The sequence below is a fragment of the Alligator mississippiensis genome, chromosome 1 (assembly GCF_030867095.1).
Source record: "Alligator mississippiensis isolate rAllMis1 chromosome 1, rAllMis1, whole genome shotgun sequence".
NCBI classification, from domain to species: Eukaryota; Metazoa; Chordata; order Crocodylia; family Alligatoridae; genus Alligator; species Alligator mississippiensis.
In genome coordinates, this window is record NC_081824.1 from 14493973 (window position 1) to 14511049 (window position 17077).

The window sequence follows — 17077 nt, forward strand, 5'->3', positions numbered from 1 at the left end:
CACTAGGCACATTATCAGATGCTACAAAACTGATGCATCAGCTCGGAGCTGCAGTGCTGAGAATCTGTATTTACTGCCCTAGCAAAGCAGCCTGTACTTTTATTTAGTGCCCATGATCCAGACTGTTGAACGGAGCAGGGAGGGTCAGACAGGAAGCCTTTGGATTAGATTTCTGTGTAGGGTTGTCCAATGCTATGTAAAGCAAGCTGATCTGACCTGGCATCTTTCACTAGCGGATACGGGTCATGTTAAAGTTCAAGTTCATGGGTTCTTTTAGACTTTCAAACTGGGGGTACCATTAGATCAGTTAGTCTGACTGGCTGTACGTTTGAAATTATATGACACTTACTCCTCCCAGCCCTAACATCCTTGTTGCTCCTGAGTTGACCCTTCCCAAAAAGGCTCCATCGTTTTATATAAAAGTTGGGCTGAATCCACTACAGAAAAACATGACTGGCACACACAAATCAATTTACAGGGAAGAAAAATATTCTCTTTCGTTCCCATGTTCTGCGAGTCTTCCACCCCCACAGCACCACCACACCAAATGCTCCTGTCTCAAACATGCCATACCCAAGCATACAAAACCAGCAGTAAATGGTGACTAGTATTGCTTTATGCCATTTGTTGAGGATACCAAAGACACCTGTGTCTTTTCACACATTCACTGAGTAAAGTCCAAGAGAAATTAATACTATTTCTTAGCACAGAATTGTTAACGTATGCACTTCTCAGCTGGTGGTTTTTCGGCTGATATAGTAAGGCCATGAGATGCCATCACACGGTCATAAAACATTAATAGTGCTATTACAATTCATAAGAAAAAAGAGAAAACTTTCTGTGATCGGTGTCTTGCAATGGGTGATGTCAGAGGAGCACTGGAAATAGTAGTTGTTAAATAGGCTCATTGTGATCATTGACATTTTTATTTTACTCTTACTTTTATGTAAGGGGGATTTCAAAACTGTTTTGTTTCAAACAAGGGGTCACCAAACTGTTAAAGGTGAGAAGCCACCATTTAAATAATTGGTAAAGCTGTGAAAAGCTTTACATGAAAAACTAGTGGTCTCCATTGAGCTCTCAGAGGCCAAGTGTCCCTACCTGCTACTGCAGAGCACCTTGGGATGTGGCATCAGCTGGTACCCTTAAAAGCCCAAGGAATATATAGAGAGGGAGGATGAATTACTCCTACATCTGTGCTTCCAAGCCAAGTTTGAGGCTCCCTGGTGGAGCTAAATGGGCGAAGCCTACTCTGTCTAAACTATTCAAGTTCCTTGGCTCCCCTCATCATTATGTGGGGCCTGAAGAGCTTCCAGCTGTGTGATCTGCAATGTTTCCAACAGCTATCATATACGGATCCTATTTTCTTTCAGCCTCGTCTCAGGGGAAAATGAGGTTTAGTGGTTTATTTTTGTAGTTCTCTTTCACTGTGGTATCTACTGCATGTACGAACAGCAGGCTTCAGTCTCCAGGGCCCTCAGTCCACTTTCAGAAGCTTTAAATTCACTTAAACAAAACTTCTGTGCTTGAGTGTCTTATAAGTTACTGCACAAGGACAAAAGGTTTCAGTGCTCTGCATTCCCTATGCGCAATCCTCCTCTGCATTCAAGATGTGCATCTCTGCATCTCTCTTGAGAGGAAATAAGTTAATAAGAAAAAAAAACAAAACTTAAAATCTGAAATTTTACATGATACCTCAACAGGGTTCCTAACACTCTCACACAATTATTTCTCATGATAATTAAACGTGAAGGACAATAGAAATGTCCACTTCAACCGATCACTCCTGCAGTTGACATATCTGTCTTTTTGACGCCTGATGTAGCACTAATTAGATTAATAGATCATAGAGCTTTTTTCCGCAAGCAGGGCAGCACTGGCAATGTCGTCTATCTGTTACAATTCAGAAGCATTTGCATATTCTCATCAAACCATCTTAAAAATTAACTAAGACATTTAAGATCACTTTTAAAGACTTGCGTCTGAGGATGGGTAAGTGTCTAGGTTATGAAGATTTGTGGCAGACATGTTAATAATATCAGATGCTCCAGAAATTTCTGGCTCCTTGGGGTTTCAGAACAGAAATAACCATAGCATTGCTCTGGATTGTTGAAATGCTTTGGTGGTGACTATATAAAGGAATAATTTTGCCCACCACTGAAATGCAACTGCCTCTGGGTAAAAAATATTTAACGCAACAACTTGGCAACTTTGCACTGCAGTTTTAGCCAAGCTGTGCCTATGAATACTGTGTGCAACTAAAACTGAAGGCACAGGGAATGGCAGGCAGAAATGCAGTTACTCAAACTGGAATCTGGCCAGGGCACTGAGGATAGAAATATCTAATCTTGCAAAAAAAGGCATGTTTAATGACCAAATGATGTAATAACTCTGGGTTTGCATTTCATACAATTCCTGGCACCACCAGGGGCATAGTCCCTCCCTGTCTCTCATACTCCAGGTTCAGATTTCCCTTGGAGGGAAGACTAACACGTTGTGAATCAAATATGACACTTCCGACACCAGCTACAAAACCCAGCCAAGCGTCGCTAGCAGCTGGCCCTGCCTTGCTTACAAAATCTACCAGGATTGCAGTACAGAGTGTCATGACTGCAGTAGAGTAATTTTGCTTGGAAACAGAGAGGCTTGTCTCAAGTAGCTACCACCATGATACAGAGGTTCAGGGGAAGTCACTGAGTAATGCAAGTGGCCAATCCCACCAGCAACCATCAATGACAAGTTACAAAAAAATGCAACAGGGGCCACTCTGGCTTCAGCATGCAGTAGGTTATTTCAGGCTGTCTCACCAGAATGTGGGAGCTGAACCAAAGGAAAGAACCAGAATGAGAAAAAAAGGGGTTGGAAATAGAAAAATCACATTGAATTATTTAAAGAAAAATGTACCAAGTAGTGGTTAAGCAATGGAAATTCCAGAATGCTATCTTTCCTATGAAGGGATGGTTTTATTGTGGTGGTTTTGTACCAGGAATGGATATTTATTTATATGCATGCTGCACAGTTTGATACTACATTTGAGAATAGGAAGGTACAGATTACTTTATTTGTATACACCAGTGGGCCATCTAGTCCAGTAACCTGTTTTTGACTGTAGTCAGTACTAGATGCTTTGGAAGAAGCTCATAAAACCCCAGTGGCAACAGAGAGGAACAAACACATGTACAAGCACGCACACAATGGCGTTTCTTCTTCGCCACTTGTGTGGCTGGGTTGTGCTCTGCTCTGACAGGTTCTCCCCCTTTTAATTAATAGGCTTTTCTTTTGTTTAATGTGTCCAATGTAAATGAGCAGATGATCAGTACCAATGTAAATGTTCGAGCCTTTTGTGAATCCTGGTAAATTTATGACCCCAATGGCGTCATGTGGCAGGAACTTCACAAGCTATTTCCTTTTATCATGAATACACTGTCTGCCTTACAATGTCATTGGTAGGATGTGCATGCATGGCTTTCTCTTCATAAGAAAGATACCCAGAACAACATATATGCCCGAGAGGGTTTAGGAAGAGTAAATCCAGCATATCTGCAGAGGGCTGGACTATGAGATGCTTAGGACCATAATCCAGGGTGCAGACGCATGACACAATTACTATAGAATAATTTACTCCAGATTTTTGTGAGGTTAGTCATGGACCCTGGACTAGGTCTCCCAAACTAGCTGCCTGTGGTATGTGCTGGCAGAAGGTGGCTCCTACATTGGGCAAACATCTACCCTGCGATGAAGCTGAGGGGAGCAGACCCCTGACCAATACATACACCAGTGTCATTTATATCAGCGAATAGTTACTCCTCACCTTCCAAGGGGTAACTTTACCCTGGAGTGGAATTACTTTAAACTAACTTATGTCTGTGCACAGTGTTTCTGCTCTACAACATGCAGGCAATTACTGGTTTGAAATAAACATGTCATAAGTTTGCACCCTCTAAGTGCAATCTCTGCTTTTGATGGAGCACAGGACTGTTCACTCTGTGCATTACCAAAGGGTCACAATCCATCTGGAAGGTAGCAAAGAGTCAGACCCACTGACCCAGCCTCTCTCAGCAGCATGCAAAGGGATCATGTAAGACTTCCTGGTTCCCCCAGGTGCCCAGGACTGGAGGACATGATCTTTTGAGCTCTCCTTGCTGGTTGCATCTTTGTACTGCTCCAAAAAACCAGAAGCCACATACCACTCTCTAGCCCCAGATCTGGACAGAATTAAGAAAAAAGAATGAAATGGGACAAAAGGGCTTGGAAAGCAAGATCTTTGAAGGCAAGGTTAAGCAAACTGGGATATGCACAGTCTACACATGGACTAATTCAACTCTGTCTGCAGACACATACAGAGATATTATAAAGAGGACAGAAATCAATTATTTTTCATAGTTAAAGTGGACAGATTCTGAAGTTATGGGTGTAAAGTGCAGCACGGAAACTATTACAACACACATTTGTAAGTGAAAGGACATTTAAGCCCTATAACAAGCTGTCAAGCAAATTGTGCATTTGCCAGCAGTGGAGCTATTCAAAGCTGGATTTGACATCCCCCTATTACCAATGATGTACATAGAGCTAAATCATTTCTGCCATGATGCAGTTCCCGTCCAGTTCAAATAAGCCAATGTTAACTGTGATGTGCATTGATACATATTAGATCCAAGGAGTGACATTCTCTCTAAATTGAACCAGCGCAGAATGGAGAATCTTAAATAACACAGTCATACCAAAGAGCATTGTCAGCTAGGAAGGAAGAACAAGGGTAAAAGGTCTTCATATCTCAGAGTAACCTCAACACGTAAGTGTGACACGTACCTTGTATCAAAGAACGTATAATGTTTATAACAGAATCTGTATGTTAATGGCTTTCAACAAATATATAAAAATATTTATTTTTGGGCTCTGATCTTTAACTGCATCAAAGTTCATTCTTTTCTTACTAGAATTACTGGACCGTATAGTCAAAGGACCCCTAAAACTGAACCTACCAAGTGTGAAGCAGCTCCGGCTTGTATTTGCCTATGGATATTTGCAGACACAAAGGATGCAAGGAAGTTTGTTTTAATGCAGAGACCAAAGTCCCAAGAGACTTAGGTTCCATTTCTGGGTTTGCCGCAAATCTCTGTATGGCCTTCAGCAAATTAGAAGCAGATGATTGATCTCCTATCGAATCAATGGAAAGAATGGTTTAGTATGTAACTGGCAAGCCACACACATCAGTAATAAGTAATGTCTTCTGTAGAGCGTCCTTCATCATGAAGGATCCCAAAGCACTTTGCATAGTGATATACACTTTACACAGAGATCATGTCATCCATCACTAAAGTGCAGTTGCTTCACACTCAGTGGGAAGTGGGTGCCTTGCTGGTTTTTGTTTCCTTCAGAAGTAGCCCCTCAATTCCACTTGTCGGGGGAAATAACTGGGCTAAGTGCTCAAGATCTCTGAACTGGACAAAATGAGAGGAAAAGGCTGTAGATATAGATCTAAAATGGTCTGAAATGAAGTTGGCTCTACAGGTTTGAGCAAGCTTTCAGGTTTCAAAACCTGTTGTCAGGCTGAAGAAGTCTCTGCAGTTGGTGTGTGCTCTTCCTGGACGGAAGAATAGTAAAGAAGCCAGAGGCCGGGCTGGTCTGCATGCAAGATAAACAGTCAGTGAAGATGTAAACTGAGGAGTGAGTGGGTAAGAGACAGGCTGGGTTGCGGGGAGAAGAGGGATGAATATAGCAGTTAAATAGTGGAGAGGTACCTGGGGAGTCAGATGCCAGGGAGGTTATAATGTGTCATAAATCCAATGCCTATATTTAGTCCATGATCTTTAGTATCCAGGAGGCTGATGAGGTGAAGTTCATAGGCTTGTCCCTGAGAAGTGTTTTGTAAGTTCCCTTTGAGGATTAGAACTGAGGGATTGGAGAGAGAGTGGTTTCCTTGTGAGAAATGTGCCTCCACCGGTAACTGGGTATTCCTGTCTTTGATACATTTCCAGTGTGCGTTCATTCTGGTGTGCGGTTGTTGTTTGGTCTCTGCTATGTATTTTCTAGCAGGGCATTTGGTGCATTGAATGAGATATATTACATTTCTGGAGGTGCAGCTGTAAGATCCGGGAATGCATTGCATGTAATATATCTCATCCAATGTATGTGCCCCTGAGGATATTTGAAATGCTAGCAGCTGCTGGGAATCCCATCCACTACTTGTCCTCCTGTCTCACTTCTACTGTGGAAGCTTAGACAACACAAGCAAAACCAGGACATTTTGAGGGATAGAAACCCAGGGGAAACACAGCCTTTGTTGTACATATCTCTAGATCCTCTTTCTCTGAATCGGGCCTACAATGTAATGGCATGGCTTGGTGTATTAGTCTAAGGCTCTTGCGCTTCTTTTTTCCTGTGTTGTCATTACTGATTATGTTTTTTTCTTTTCCAGAGGCAGCCACTATGATGAGACCCTATTGTGATAGATGTCAGAAGGAGAAATAACCTTTTCCCTGGAAATCCTACACCTTATAGGGACAAGACACATGAAAAGTGGGAGGAGAAACTTTCTTTCATAGTTTCATAGTTGGTAGGGTCGGAAGGGACCTGAGCAGATCATCAAGTCCAACCCCCTGCCATGACAGGAAAAAGTACTGGGGTCAAACGACCCCAGCAAGGTGTTCGTCTAACCTCCTCTTAAAGACCCCCAGGGTAGGAGCCAGCACCACTTCACTTGGAAGTTGATTCCAGATCCTAGCCGCCTTGACTGTGAAGTAGCGCCTCCTGATGTCTAGTCTGAATCTACCCTCTGCCAGCTTGTGACCGTTATTTCTAGTCATTTCTGGGAGTGCTCGGGGGAACAGGGACTCCCCCAATGCCTGCTGGTCCCCTCTGACCCACTAGATCCCCTTAGCCTGTCCTCATAGGGCCTGCCCTGCTGACCCCTGATCATGCGAGTGGCCCTCCTCTGAACCCGCTCCAAGTTGGTTTCTTTTAAGCCAGACAATTAAGAAACAATTTTGCTTCTTAATGCAATTAGTATAATTGTACTATAAGTAGAGCAAAGCTAGGAGATACAGATTTTTATTCCTATATTTGCCACTGATGTACATAACCAGAAGGTTCACTACATGAATGAAAATAATTACCATGGAAATCAATGTAGTTGACACACCTGCATTTTTAAAACATAGGACCAGAGCCTCAGCTAATGCAAAATGGGGTAGTTCTGCTGGCATCAATCTGGTTCATGTTCATTAAGAATAACATTAAGGATGACTAAATCATCTAGTTAACCTTCTGGTTGAGCTAGTTAGTCATGATTAAAGATGGGAAAGCATAATTTTGGTATGCACATAACTTGAAATGGTGTTGCAAGTTTAAATTCTAAAAAGAACATGTGAACATAAGAGCTATGTACGTTTCTGAGGCAGACTTCAGGTACCCAGTGTTTTGACCTCAAACAACCATTAGTCAGGGGGTGATGCTGTAGTCAAAAACAGACCATCCCCTCATGACAAGCCGTACTCAAGCTTTGCAGGAAGTCAATATAATCTGAGAAAATCAAGATCCGTAATTGTTGGAGTCGCTCTTAAGGTGCCTCCTAAAGTGCTCTCAAGAGCCGATGTAATTTCTAGAAGACTCTTGCAGGACTGGTCACTGACTGCTCCAAAAGTCAAGTCATGGTGTACCCAAGCAGAATGCTCTCAAGTTTTTGCTTCATGAAGTTGCGTGTATAGCACTTAATACAACAGGAAACAATTCCCCATCCCCAACCCCGAAGTCTCATCCTTGAAGTCTGCACAATGTTTCTGCACGATTTTTTGTTATAGGGGAAACTGGTAATGAGTAATGACCCATTTACCCATTGCTCACTCCTTGTCTTGCAACATTATTTTGAGATGATCCAACACTTCCTTTCAACAGGACTTTGAGATTCAACTGGGGAGATGTCCTTGGGCTGGAGAAGTAGCATTTCATAATCTCATGAAATCCCATTCAAGTCTAGTTTAGTTATAAGCACTGAAAAAAAAATCACCCCTTACTTTCTCTGAGTTGCCTTCCTCCAGAAAATTGTGAAAGCTATCCAGAACAATAAGCAAAAATGAACAGCCTAAAGAGCTTGGTCCATGTCATCTCCAAAGAAATAGCACTAGGAGGACTTTGGATTGTCTAGAATCGCTGTATCAGCAGGGAGTAGGCTTGGAAAGAGGGAGACAGGCCAATTGGACTTCTTCCACCAACAGATATCCCTTAAACCATGGGATGGTTTCCTGTTGTATTAAGTACTATACACGCAACTTCATGAAGCAAAAACTTGAGAGCATTCTGCTTGGGTACACCATGACTTGACTTTTGGAGCAGTCAGTGACCAGTCCTGCAAGAGTCTTCTAGAAATTACATCGGCTCTTGAGAGCACTTTAGGAGGCACCTTAAGAGCGACTCCAACAATTACGGATCTTGATTTTCTCAAACCATGGGTTTAAGGGATATTTAAACCCAACATTTTAACTCCAATTTTAACAGCTGCTGGATTTTAACTCCAACACCTCACTCCTTTCCAAAAAGCAAAAACTCCTTACCACCACAGGATAAAGAAGACATCAAATCAGGCTGAGTTTCTTTCCTTTCTTCACATTCAACATACAGCCTCAATGAGCTAACCCCACTTTCATCTAGCAGGTGATGTTGTTAGCCCCCCAGCACAGGTGGGATCAATCTCTTCTTCAAGGTTGGGGTTCAAACCCTGCCTGAAGATGCAGGATGAGGAGTACAACTGTACAGAACAGACTTTGGTTTTTTTTTTCCTTTGAAATTCTCCTAGGAAACTGCATTTTGAAATCTATGTTAAGGAAAACATTATTTAAGTAGCAAAGCAAAAGTACTCAACAGTTAGAAATATCAGAATTAATTTTGCCAGGTAGTCCTTCCTTTATCCCACAGATGCATATGCAGTCTTTAAGTACATGCTCTCGTTTTCTTTTAGCAACAGGTCACTCACTGACTTGTTCCCTGAGTAGACTGGACAAGTAAAGTGCCTGTAAATCTGGCATTTCCTAATTTTCAAATGCTTCATTTTATAACCTCTGTAATTGGACCTGGACAGGTTACAGGGGTGGGCGGATGAGAACAGGATGGGTTTCAACACTGATACGTGCAAGGTGCTGCACCTGGGGAGGAAGAACCAGCAGCATACTTACAGGTTGGGGAACTCCCCTCTCATCAGTGCAGAGGCAGAAAAGGATCTTGGAGTCATTACTGATGCCAAAATGAACATGGGCTGGCAGTGTGGGGACGCTGCCAGGAAGGCCAACCGCACCTTGTCGTGCATCCACAGATGCATCTCAAGTAGGTCCAAAGAGGTGATCCTCCCCCTCTACGCGACACTGGTCAGGCCACAGTTGGAGTACTGCGTCCAGTTCTGGGCACCGCACTTCAGGAGGGATGTGGACAGCATTGAGGGTCCAGAGGAGGGCCACTCGCATGATCTGGGGTCAGCAGGGCAGGCCATACGAGGAGAGGCTACAGGACCTGAACCGGTTCAACCTCCACAAGAGAAGGCTGAGGGGGATCTAGTGGCCTGTTACAAACTAGTCAGGGGGGACCAGCAGGCATTGGGGGAGTCCCTGTTCCCCCAAGCACTCCCAGGAGTGACTAGAAGTAACAGTCACAAGCTGGCAGAGGGTAGATTCAGACTGGACATCAGGAGGCGCTACTTTATGGTCAGGGTGGCTAGGACCTGGAACCAACTTCCAAGAGAAGTGAAGCTCGCTCCTACCTTGGGGGTCTTTAAAAGGAGGCTGGATGAACACCTTGCTGGGGTCATTTGACCCCAGTACTCTTTCCTGCCATGGCAGGGGGTCAGACTTGATGATCTGCTCAGGTCCCTTCTGACCCGACCAACTATGAAACTATGAAACTATGACCCAGCCTTGGACAGGGCCGTATTTTGCTGGGCACTGTGCGGTATAATATAATATAATACAATCCCTCTCCTATTGAGTGTGGAGCAAGAGAAATCGTTCTTATAGACACCTCAATTTGTCTGTCACAGCCTAAAATATGAGGCACTCTGCAACTGGAGGGTTAGGTGTCTAGGATCCCCTATACATTCAGTGAAAGAAACTGGCTGCCTCTCAAGAATAATCCCGAGTGCCCAGTGGCTCAGCAGGGGGACACTGAGGAGATGCCAGGCACAAAGGGTCTGGGCTCCTGCTTCTCCTCAAAGCTTAGGGTCAAGGTGGTGCACTTCCTACCAGCATCATATTGGGAACCTGAATGCCAAAAAGGAAAGGTGCTTAGCCAGGGTGGATCTAGAAGGGTGCAGTTGTACCCTGCTTTAATTCCTGCTCCACCCAAGGTTTAAAAGCAACTGCCTGGCAGCATGAGCAGCATTTCTCATCAGGTCCCACTGACAAAGTCAATTGACTTCATGGCACATTACAGTCTACCTGATTCCTTCTAAACTTCATTCCACAGGTGCTAACGACCCTCTGTCCTTTTTTAATGGTCAGGTCTTCCACTAATAAAGCTATCTCTTCTTTTGTTATTTTGCTGCCTACTAGCACTTCCTGGTAAGGATGCTCCTATTTCACAACCCTGCAGACTGTTTTTAGCTCTAGCTAGAACTGTGAACTCAGGTGCACATTAACTCAGATTTGAAAATAACTTTCAGTGAAGCATTGGATGCACTGTCAAGGCACTCAAGAAGCCTAGATTTGTTTGGGGAATCTGAAAAAGAGGTGTACATTTAAATCTAATGACTTCAGGACGAACACAACATCTTTTGATTATTTTTTTACTTAGTCTGTTTTGTTTTTTATACACAATAGATGAAACAGCAAATAAATGCACACTCCAATAAAGCTGTGTTTGTTTTTACTTTGATCTTAAGCGGAATAGCCTTGCACTCCTAGCACTTTAGTAAAATTTCTAGTTTCTTTTTCACTGTGCTATATGGGGTGATGCACCACAACATTTGTGATCTCCTTTTCAAAATCCTGGATCCATCCATATGCTTACCTGAGCAGGTCACCCAGCTTGCACCACAGCAGTATTGGTCAGTGCAAAGCAGTGTGCCCCGGTTGGCTCTAACTAGTGAACATGGGGAGGGTGGTGGTGGTGCTTATCTTTTCAACTATAATTTAAGATGACTGGACTTGGCCAGGAAGTGGCAAACCTGGGTTTTTGACCCTTCTCAGCTCCCTGGGGCTTAAATCTGCATTAACTACTTCTAGCAGTGTGTCCAGGGCAGGCTGGATGGGAACCACCCTCTATCCTTCCCATAGATTTTGGCCCACTGGGCAGCTACGAGTAGAAGATATGTGAGGCCAGGAAGAGAAAAAGCAAGCAGGATCTTGACTTTACATCAGTGAGGAGGATTTCAATCCCTGTTATGCTCATCATATTTCAGCTATGCTGGGTTATTTCTGTGTTCTCACCACAACTAATGTAAAATTAATGAACAGTCCTGGGACCACAATTCAGGCTTGGGGGCAAGAACCCAAGTCTCCCAGTCCCTAGTCAGGTGCTTTAACCATTTACAGCATTTCCCACATTACAGGCTGTGTCCCCAAATGGGTCAAAGATGGTTTGTGATGTCCCTGGAAATTCAGGGATAGCTTTCAAGGTTGTACCAGAAGTGGAGTACCTGCCCAAAAGTGGAATCACTTGCCTGAAAAGACAAGGAACCCCCACAAACACACTGGCTGCATTCAAGTTGCTATGGCTGCTGCACTTTACACTGCCGTTGTCACCCAGGCGTCAGGCCTGTTCTGCAGGTGCCTAATGGACTGGAGAGTTAAGTGAAGTTAAGCACCCGGTGGCTCTCATTTTGGGGCAGGAGGTAGACATCTAGATGCATGATCTAGATCACTGCTGAGCACACACGTGCACACTTAAGTTGATGTATCTAGGGAAGTTTTCTGGCCAAAATGGAGGCTCCTACTGAGCTTAGGCATCTCATAGCTACAGAATCAAATTTAATTTAGATCACTATTTTGTGACTTAGGTGCCTAAATACTGCCTATGTCCCGTTTATATATCTGTAAGAATTTTTTTTATCTAGCCCTGACAGTCAAAGGGACTGGTCTTTAGCTGACCCTTTTCAGTGGGCTTTGGGTTAGACCTGATCCGTGTAGATATTGGTAGAGGATGGAGAGAGACTGGGGAGGAAAGAGTGTTGGTAGGAGCTGGAAGTAAGAAAATAAATACCTTGAAAAAATGAAAACACAGGTAGAGCTGATGGTCCAGTACAAGCCAACACCTCCAAGGAGCCACAAGATGAGACACTATTGCATCTAAAACCTTATACAAGATTGTGCTGTCAGGCTAGAGGATGGCAACCTGGAATTACTGGGTTCCATGCAAAACTCTGCCCTGGCCTTCATCTGGACCCAATTCTTTGAGGGGCTGGGCAGCTGTTGGGAAATAGTTTGCATCCTCAGCCAATTCTGTCATTCAGCATTGTGGAGGGGACAAGATACTGCAGGATCAGGCCCCGAGTGACCTGGAGCAAGTCGTGATTCCATTCTTTCAGCTCATCCTATTGTAAAGCCGATGCACAAATATGTAACTGCAGCCCTCAGGGGCATTGTGAGTATCCATCTAATAATCTATTCAAAACAATTTCAGCTTCTTGCTTGAAACACACATAAATAAGGTTATTTCCCCCCCCAAAAAACCTCAAAACCAGATCCATATTATGTTATGAAGCAATTCCTAGCAAAGATTTCATTTCAGAGAGAGATACCAGAGAATAGTTATGCCAGCTGAAAGAGACTGCAGATAAACATAGAATTACATGTTCCCCCCAAGCCAGAAAAATACTGAAATTTTATCTTGCAAGCTGCACAGGCAACACCAATTCTCACCATTGTTTCCCTTTAGTGGCTGGACCACGTAAAGAGGTTCATGAGTCCTCTATTGCCTTTGAGTGAATGTGCTCAGGATCCATAGCTGCAGCAGTAGAGCTTCATAGTGCCATAGCAAAGGGAGGGTGGGGTGAGCAGGGTGACTGCCCTGGGTCCTGAAGCGAAGAGGCGCCAACAGACACTGCCCAGCTAGGGCAGGGTGCAAGATGGAGCTGCTAGTGGCTCATCTGGGGAGTGCAGGGATGGGGGACAGGGCATGCACTCCTGGACAAGCACGTGCTCCCTTGTATCTGTGCGCAGGGCGAGGGTGGGCTGCCGCTGCGGGCTTTGCCCTGGGTGCCAAACTTACCATGTTATTGCTGGTACTTATATATCAGTCAAGAAGTTCTTGCAGCAGATCAGGTTCCTACAGAGGCCACCATTTGTGTTACAACCCCTTGGGGCAGCTCTCTGCCGATTGCTAAGTCAAAGACCATGAACACAGGACTGAGAAGCTTTGCAGCTGCTTGCAAGGGGGAATGAACAGAATAGTAATAAATGGGAGGAAGTGACTTTCTTTTCTTATTTCAGATTTGGACCAAAAACAATGGGTGTAGCAGTGCAGGGCACAGCATTCCTCCCATTGCCATTTGCCTCTTGATGTTGAAGGCAGGTTTCCCTCGGTATCAGATGGTGTAACCTGGCAGCCGTCCCAATCCTCCACCCCACCTTAAGAAGCCTTTAAGTTTCCCCCACCCCAGAGTCCATCTTGTCCCCACTCCCCACCTACATACTTCAGGCAATCTCAGACTGGCCATCTCACAGCTCTGCGTTGGCTCCCACCTGACCTTATCACTCCTTGTTCGAAACCCTCTCTTCCCCTCCATGGGTTACCCTTCCATACAGCCTCAGTTCTGCCCCCTGTGCCCCTACCCACCATTTCAGCACCCGCCAGCCTGCCTGACCTCCTGCTTAAGCCCATCGTCTCCCCTTATTTGTCACGCTCTCTTCTGCCCAGCTCCCCACTTCAAGAACACGACTCAGGAAGAGCCTTGCCCATATATTGCATGGATATACCCACATCACAGAGAAGCTTCAAGAGGAGGTTGGACGATCACCTGTCTGGGGTCTTGCGAACCCAGCATTCATTCCTGCCTGTGGCAGGGGGTCAGGCTAGATGATCTGTTCAGGTCCCTGCTGACCCTAGCTACTATGCAACTATGAAACTATGAAGCTGAATAATAAGAAAGTTGCTTTTCCTCCAAAACAATTCTCTCCTCTGTGACATGCCCATGCATATACTTTGATCCAGAGGAGTGCTAGCCCAGACAGCACCAGACCAAGAGACTAACTAGGAAAGAATAGAGCAGCCCATTCAGCCTGCAGATTAAATCAAATCCTCTGAATCAAAAACGCAGCAGGGGATCTTCAGGGTAACATGAAACCTAGGCTGGGCAGCAAACACCGATGTTCAGCTGCATTATGTGGGGAAGCAACCAACAGGTCAGCAACGAAGTGTCAGTCTCCCTTTCTGGACACAGTTCTATCGTCTTCATCATACCTCTCTATCCAGAAAAAGTTCGATGAAAGGGTTAAATAAACTAAATACTTTATATCATTTCACAAATAAGAGCAGTGCTAAGCCAATTTGCCCCCAGAACTGGGTGCTAATATTAGTTCTTTAGCTGGAACCTCTCCTGACATAGCCCAGCTCGAAGCAAATCCTCCTAGGTGATCTCTGCATTTCGCAAACAGGGGGATTATGCACTACAAACACTGACAGGTCCCTTTGCTTACAGTCATGCAAACACCAAGACGATAATCTCTTCCCAGAGATAAAGTACATCAATCTTATTCCTGACCCAAAACTGTTCCCCCATGCTCCATACACAGAGAAATGAAGGAGAAACTTTCAACAGAAGGATGCCTTATAGCTTTCCTTTCTTTTCCTATTTTCACTCTGCCACGTCCTATCCTTCCCACTGTCCCTCTGTTAACATCAGGTAAACACATTTCCGTACACTCAGTGCTGCTCTTTGCTGAGTTAACTAATTTTCAGTAACAGATTCGCCTTCAATTTATAACGTGGATCAATACAAGTGCCCTTCTCCTCCTGGCCATGTTCTAGCGTTGTCATTCACTCAATTTATGGTTGTTTTGTTGTGTTTCGGATGGGTTTTTTTTCCTGTCTTTGCCCCTTTCCTTTCCTTTTTTCTAGCAAGGAAGAGATCAATTTAACAACATGAAAAGACTTGGACTTTCATTGAAGGTAAAATCTGCACTTGATAACCCAGGATGCAATTTACAATCCTGTCATTAAGCGGTGTTAATCCTATTATTATGAAGATAAATAATTACCCATAGCGAAGAAAGGGATTCCCAGCAGAGTAGAGTTATATTTTCCATCAGTAATGAAAAATATCCCTGCTGCAGTGACACTGGAGATACAGATAGTAAGCACTCCCAGGAGCCCGAGGAAAGGCTTGCTGCGTAGGCAGTCCTTCATGGAGCTGGAGAGGGTAGCAGTCACAAGAATCAGCATCAGGCTCACCAAAACCTTGCCCCTGGCCAGGATGCTGGTCTTGTGGAAGTCCTTCCACAGGCTAAAGGACACCAGTGAGAAGAGCTGCAGGTCTTGGTGATCCAGCTGCATTTTGTGCATTAGTTTACAGAATTCGCTCTCCCATTTTTCACCAATGAGGTCTTGGGTGACCGAGCCGTAGGTTTGGAGGTAGTAGGTGATTTGGATGGCTCTGGCTGATTTTACTCTCTGGTCCTTGCTGTTTGGCACCTCCATGACCCCTCCAAGCTGGTGTCCAATAAAACTGCTCCTTCCATCCTTAGGGAGGGGGGAAATAGAAAGAGAGGCATTATTCAGAGCAAGGCGTGTTAAAGGTATAGATCGTTTTCTCTGCTTTTAATACACATACGCACTTAAAGGCCTGATCCAAAGCTCACTGAAGTCAAGAGGAGTTTTTGCATTCACCTCATGGACTTTGGATGAGGCCATCTTCCTCTGGTAGAAACTTTCTCAGAGTGGTTGTTAGACATATCATGCCAATTTATGGTTCTGTGCTGCAGTTAAAGGCTTGCCAGAATATTCATTACAAACCCAGATGTTCAAGGACTTAAACAGAGCATGCAAACTCCTCACCCCTGGGAGCTGGTAATTTTTCCACATTTAAACAATAATTAACAACAACAAACATCCAGTCCCTGAAGTATGAGCAATGTGATCCAATTCTGGAAGATCTGTGATTTCCTAATCCTTTGAAATTGTTTTAAGAAACACAACATTTTACAGCAGATTACCTCTTCATTCTGATCTCAGTTACAAAGGTGTAATTCTGGAGTGACTCCTTTGATTTTGGCACAATGACTCTGGATTTGTGTGGATGTACCTGAAATGAGAGTCTATGCATTGCTCAATGGAGCTACTGCAGCTTCATATCAGTAGGGTGACTCTACGTCCTGGCTTGGCCTGGGCAGTCCCAGATTGTGTAAGCTGGTCCCAGCTGGTTGGTCAAATGTCCTGGGCCAAAGTCCAGCGGGAAGGTGAAATGGCATGGTACGTCAGGCAGGCGGACACCACTGCCACTGTGCAGAAGCAAGGAAGGCAGACGTCTGGTCGCCCTAAGTTTCCATATTGGAGGTCCCTACATTTCTTTCTCACACAGCCAAGCAGACTCTAAAACTCAGGATTAATGACTAAACTTATTGCATCCCTTACATGCTCCCAGCTTCAGCATCAGAGCCCCTAAAAATGAGGCACCTCACCCAGGGAGAGCAATTCAAAAGCATAGGATCAGGTAACAGGGCTTCCCATATAGCCAATGTGAAAAATCAGGAGTTTCCAAAGGGCAATTCTGAGAGCTCAGGCACTGAACAGGGAGCTGCCGAGAGTAAGTCAGCGGGGGGGGCAGTTGAACTTTCATCTCTCTTAGAAGATGACTCAGGGGAGTGCCCTTTTTCCTGTGTCAAAAACTCAAGCCCTCTTTTACTTGCTCTATCTCTGTGACTCCATGACTCTCATATTGTTGGCTGCACAGGACTCCTGCTTCAGCAGGAAGATGCAGGTTGAATCTTCTCAGGCTAAAGATGAATTGAACTGAGGACTCCCTCTGTCCTTTAGCTACTACCCCACTGATTCTCAACCAGGGTCTCTTGAGAGCCTTTCAAGGGTGCTGCACACAATATTAGCACTATGCAACCATGGGTCACAGAGCTTTCAAACAGAAATCTATTGTTGCAGTTCTTGG

General features: G+C 44.4%; 1 protein-coding gene across 2 annotated transcripts in view; it reads right to left on the bottom strand.

Moving 5' to 3' along the window:
- Positions 1–17077, bottom strand: part of PTCHD4 (patched domain containing 4) — a 136166-nt gene that overhangs the window by 78968 nt on the left and 40121 nt on the right. For both annotated transcript variants that reach the window (XM_019480738.2, XM_014601608.3), the window contains exon 2: positions 15177–15657. In XM_019480738.2, coding sequence (XP_019336283.1) covers positions 15177–15657 — 481 coding nt within the window. The remainder of the gene's footprint in view (positions 1–15176; positions 15658–17077) is intronic.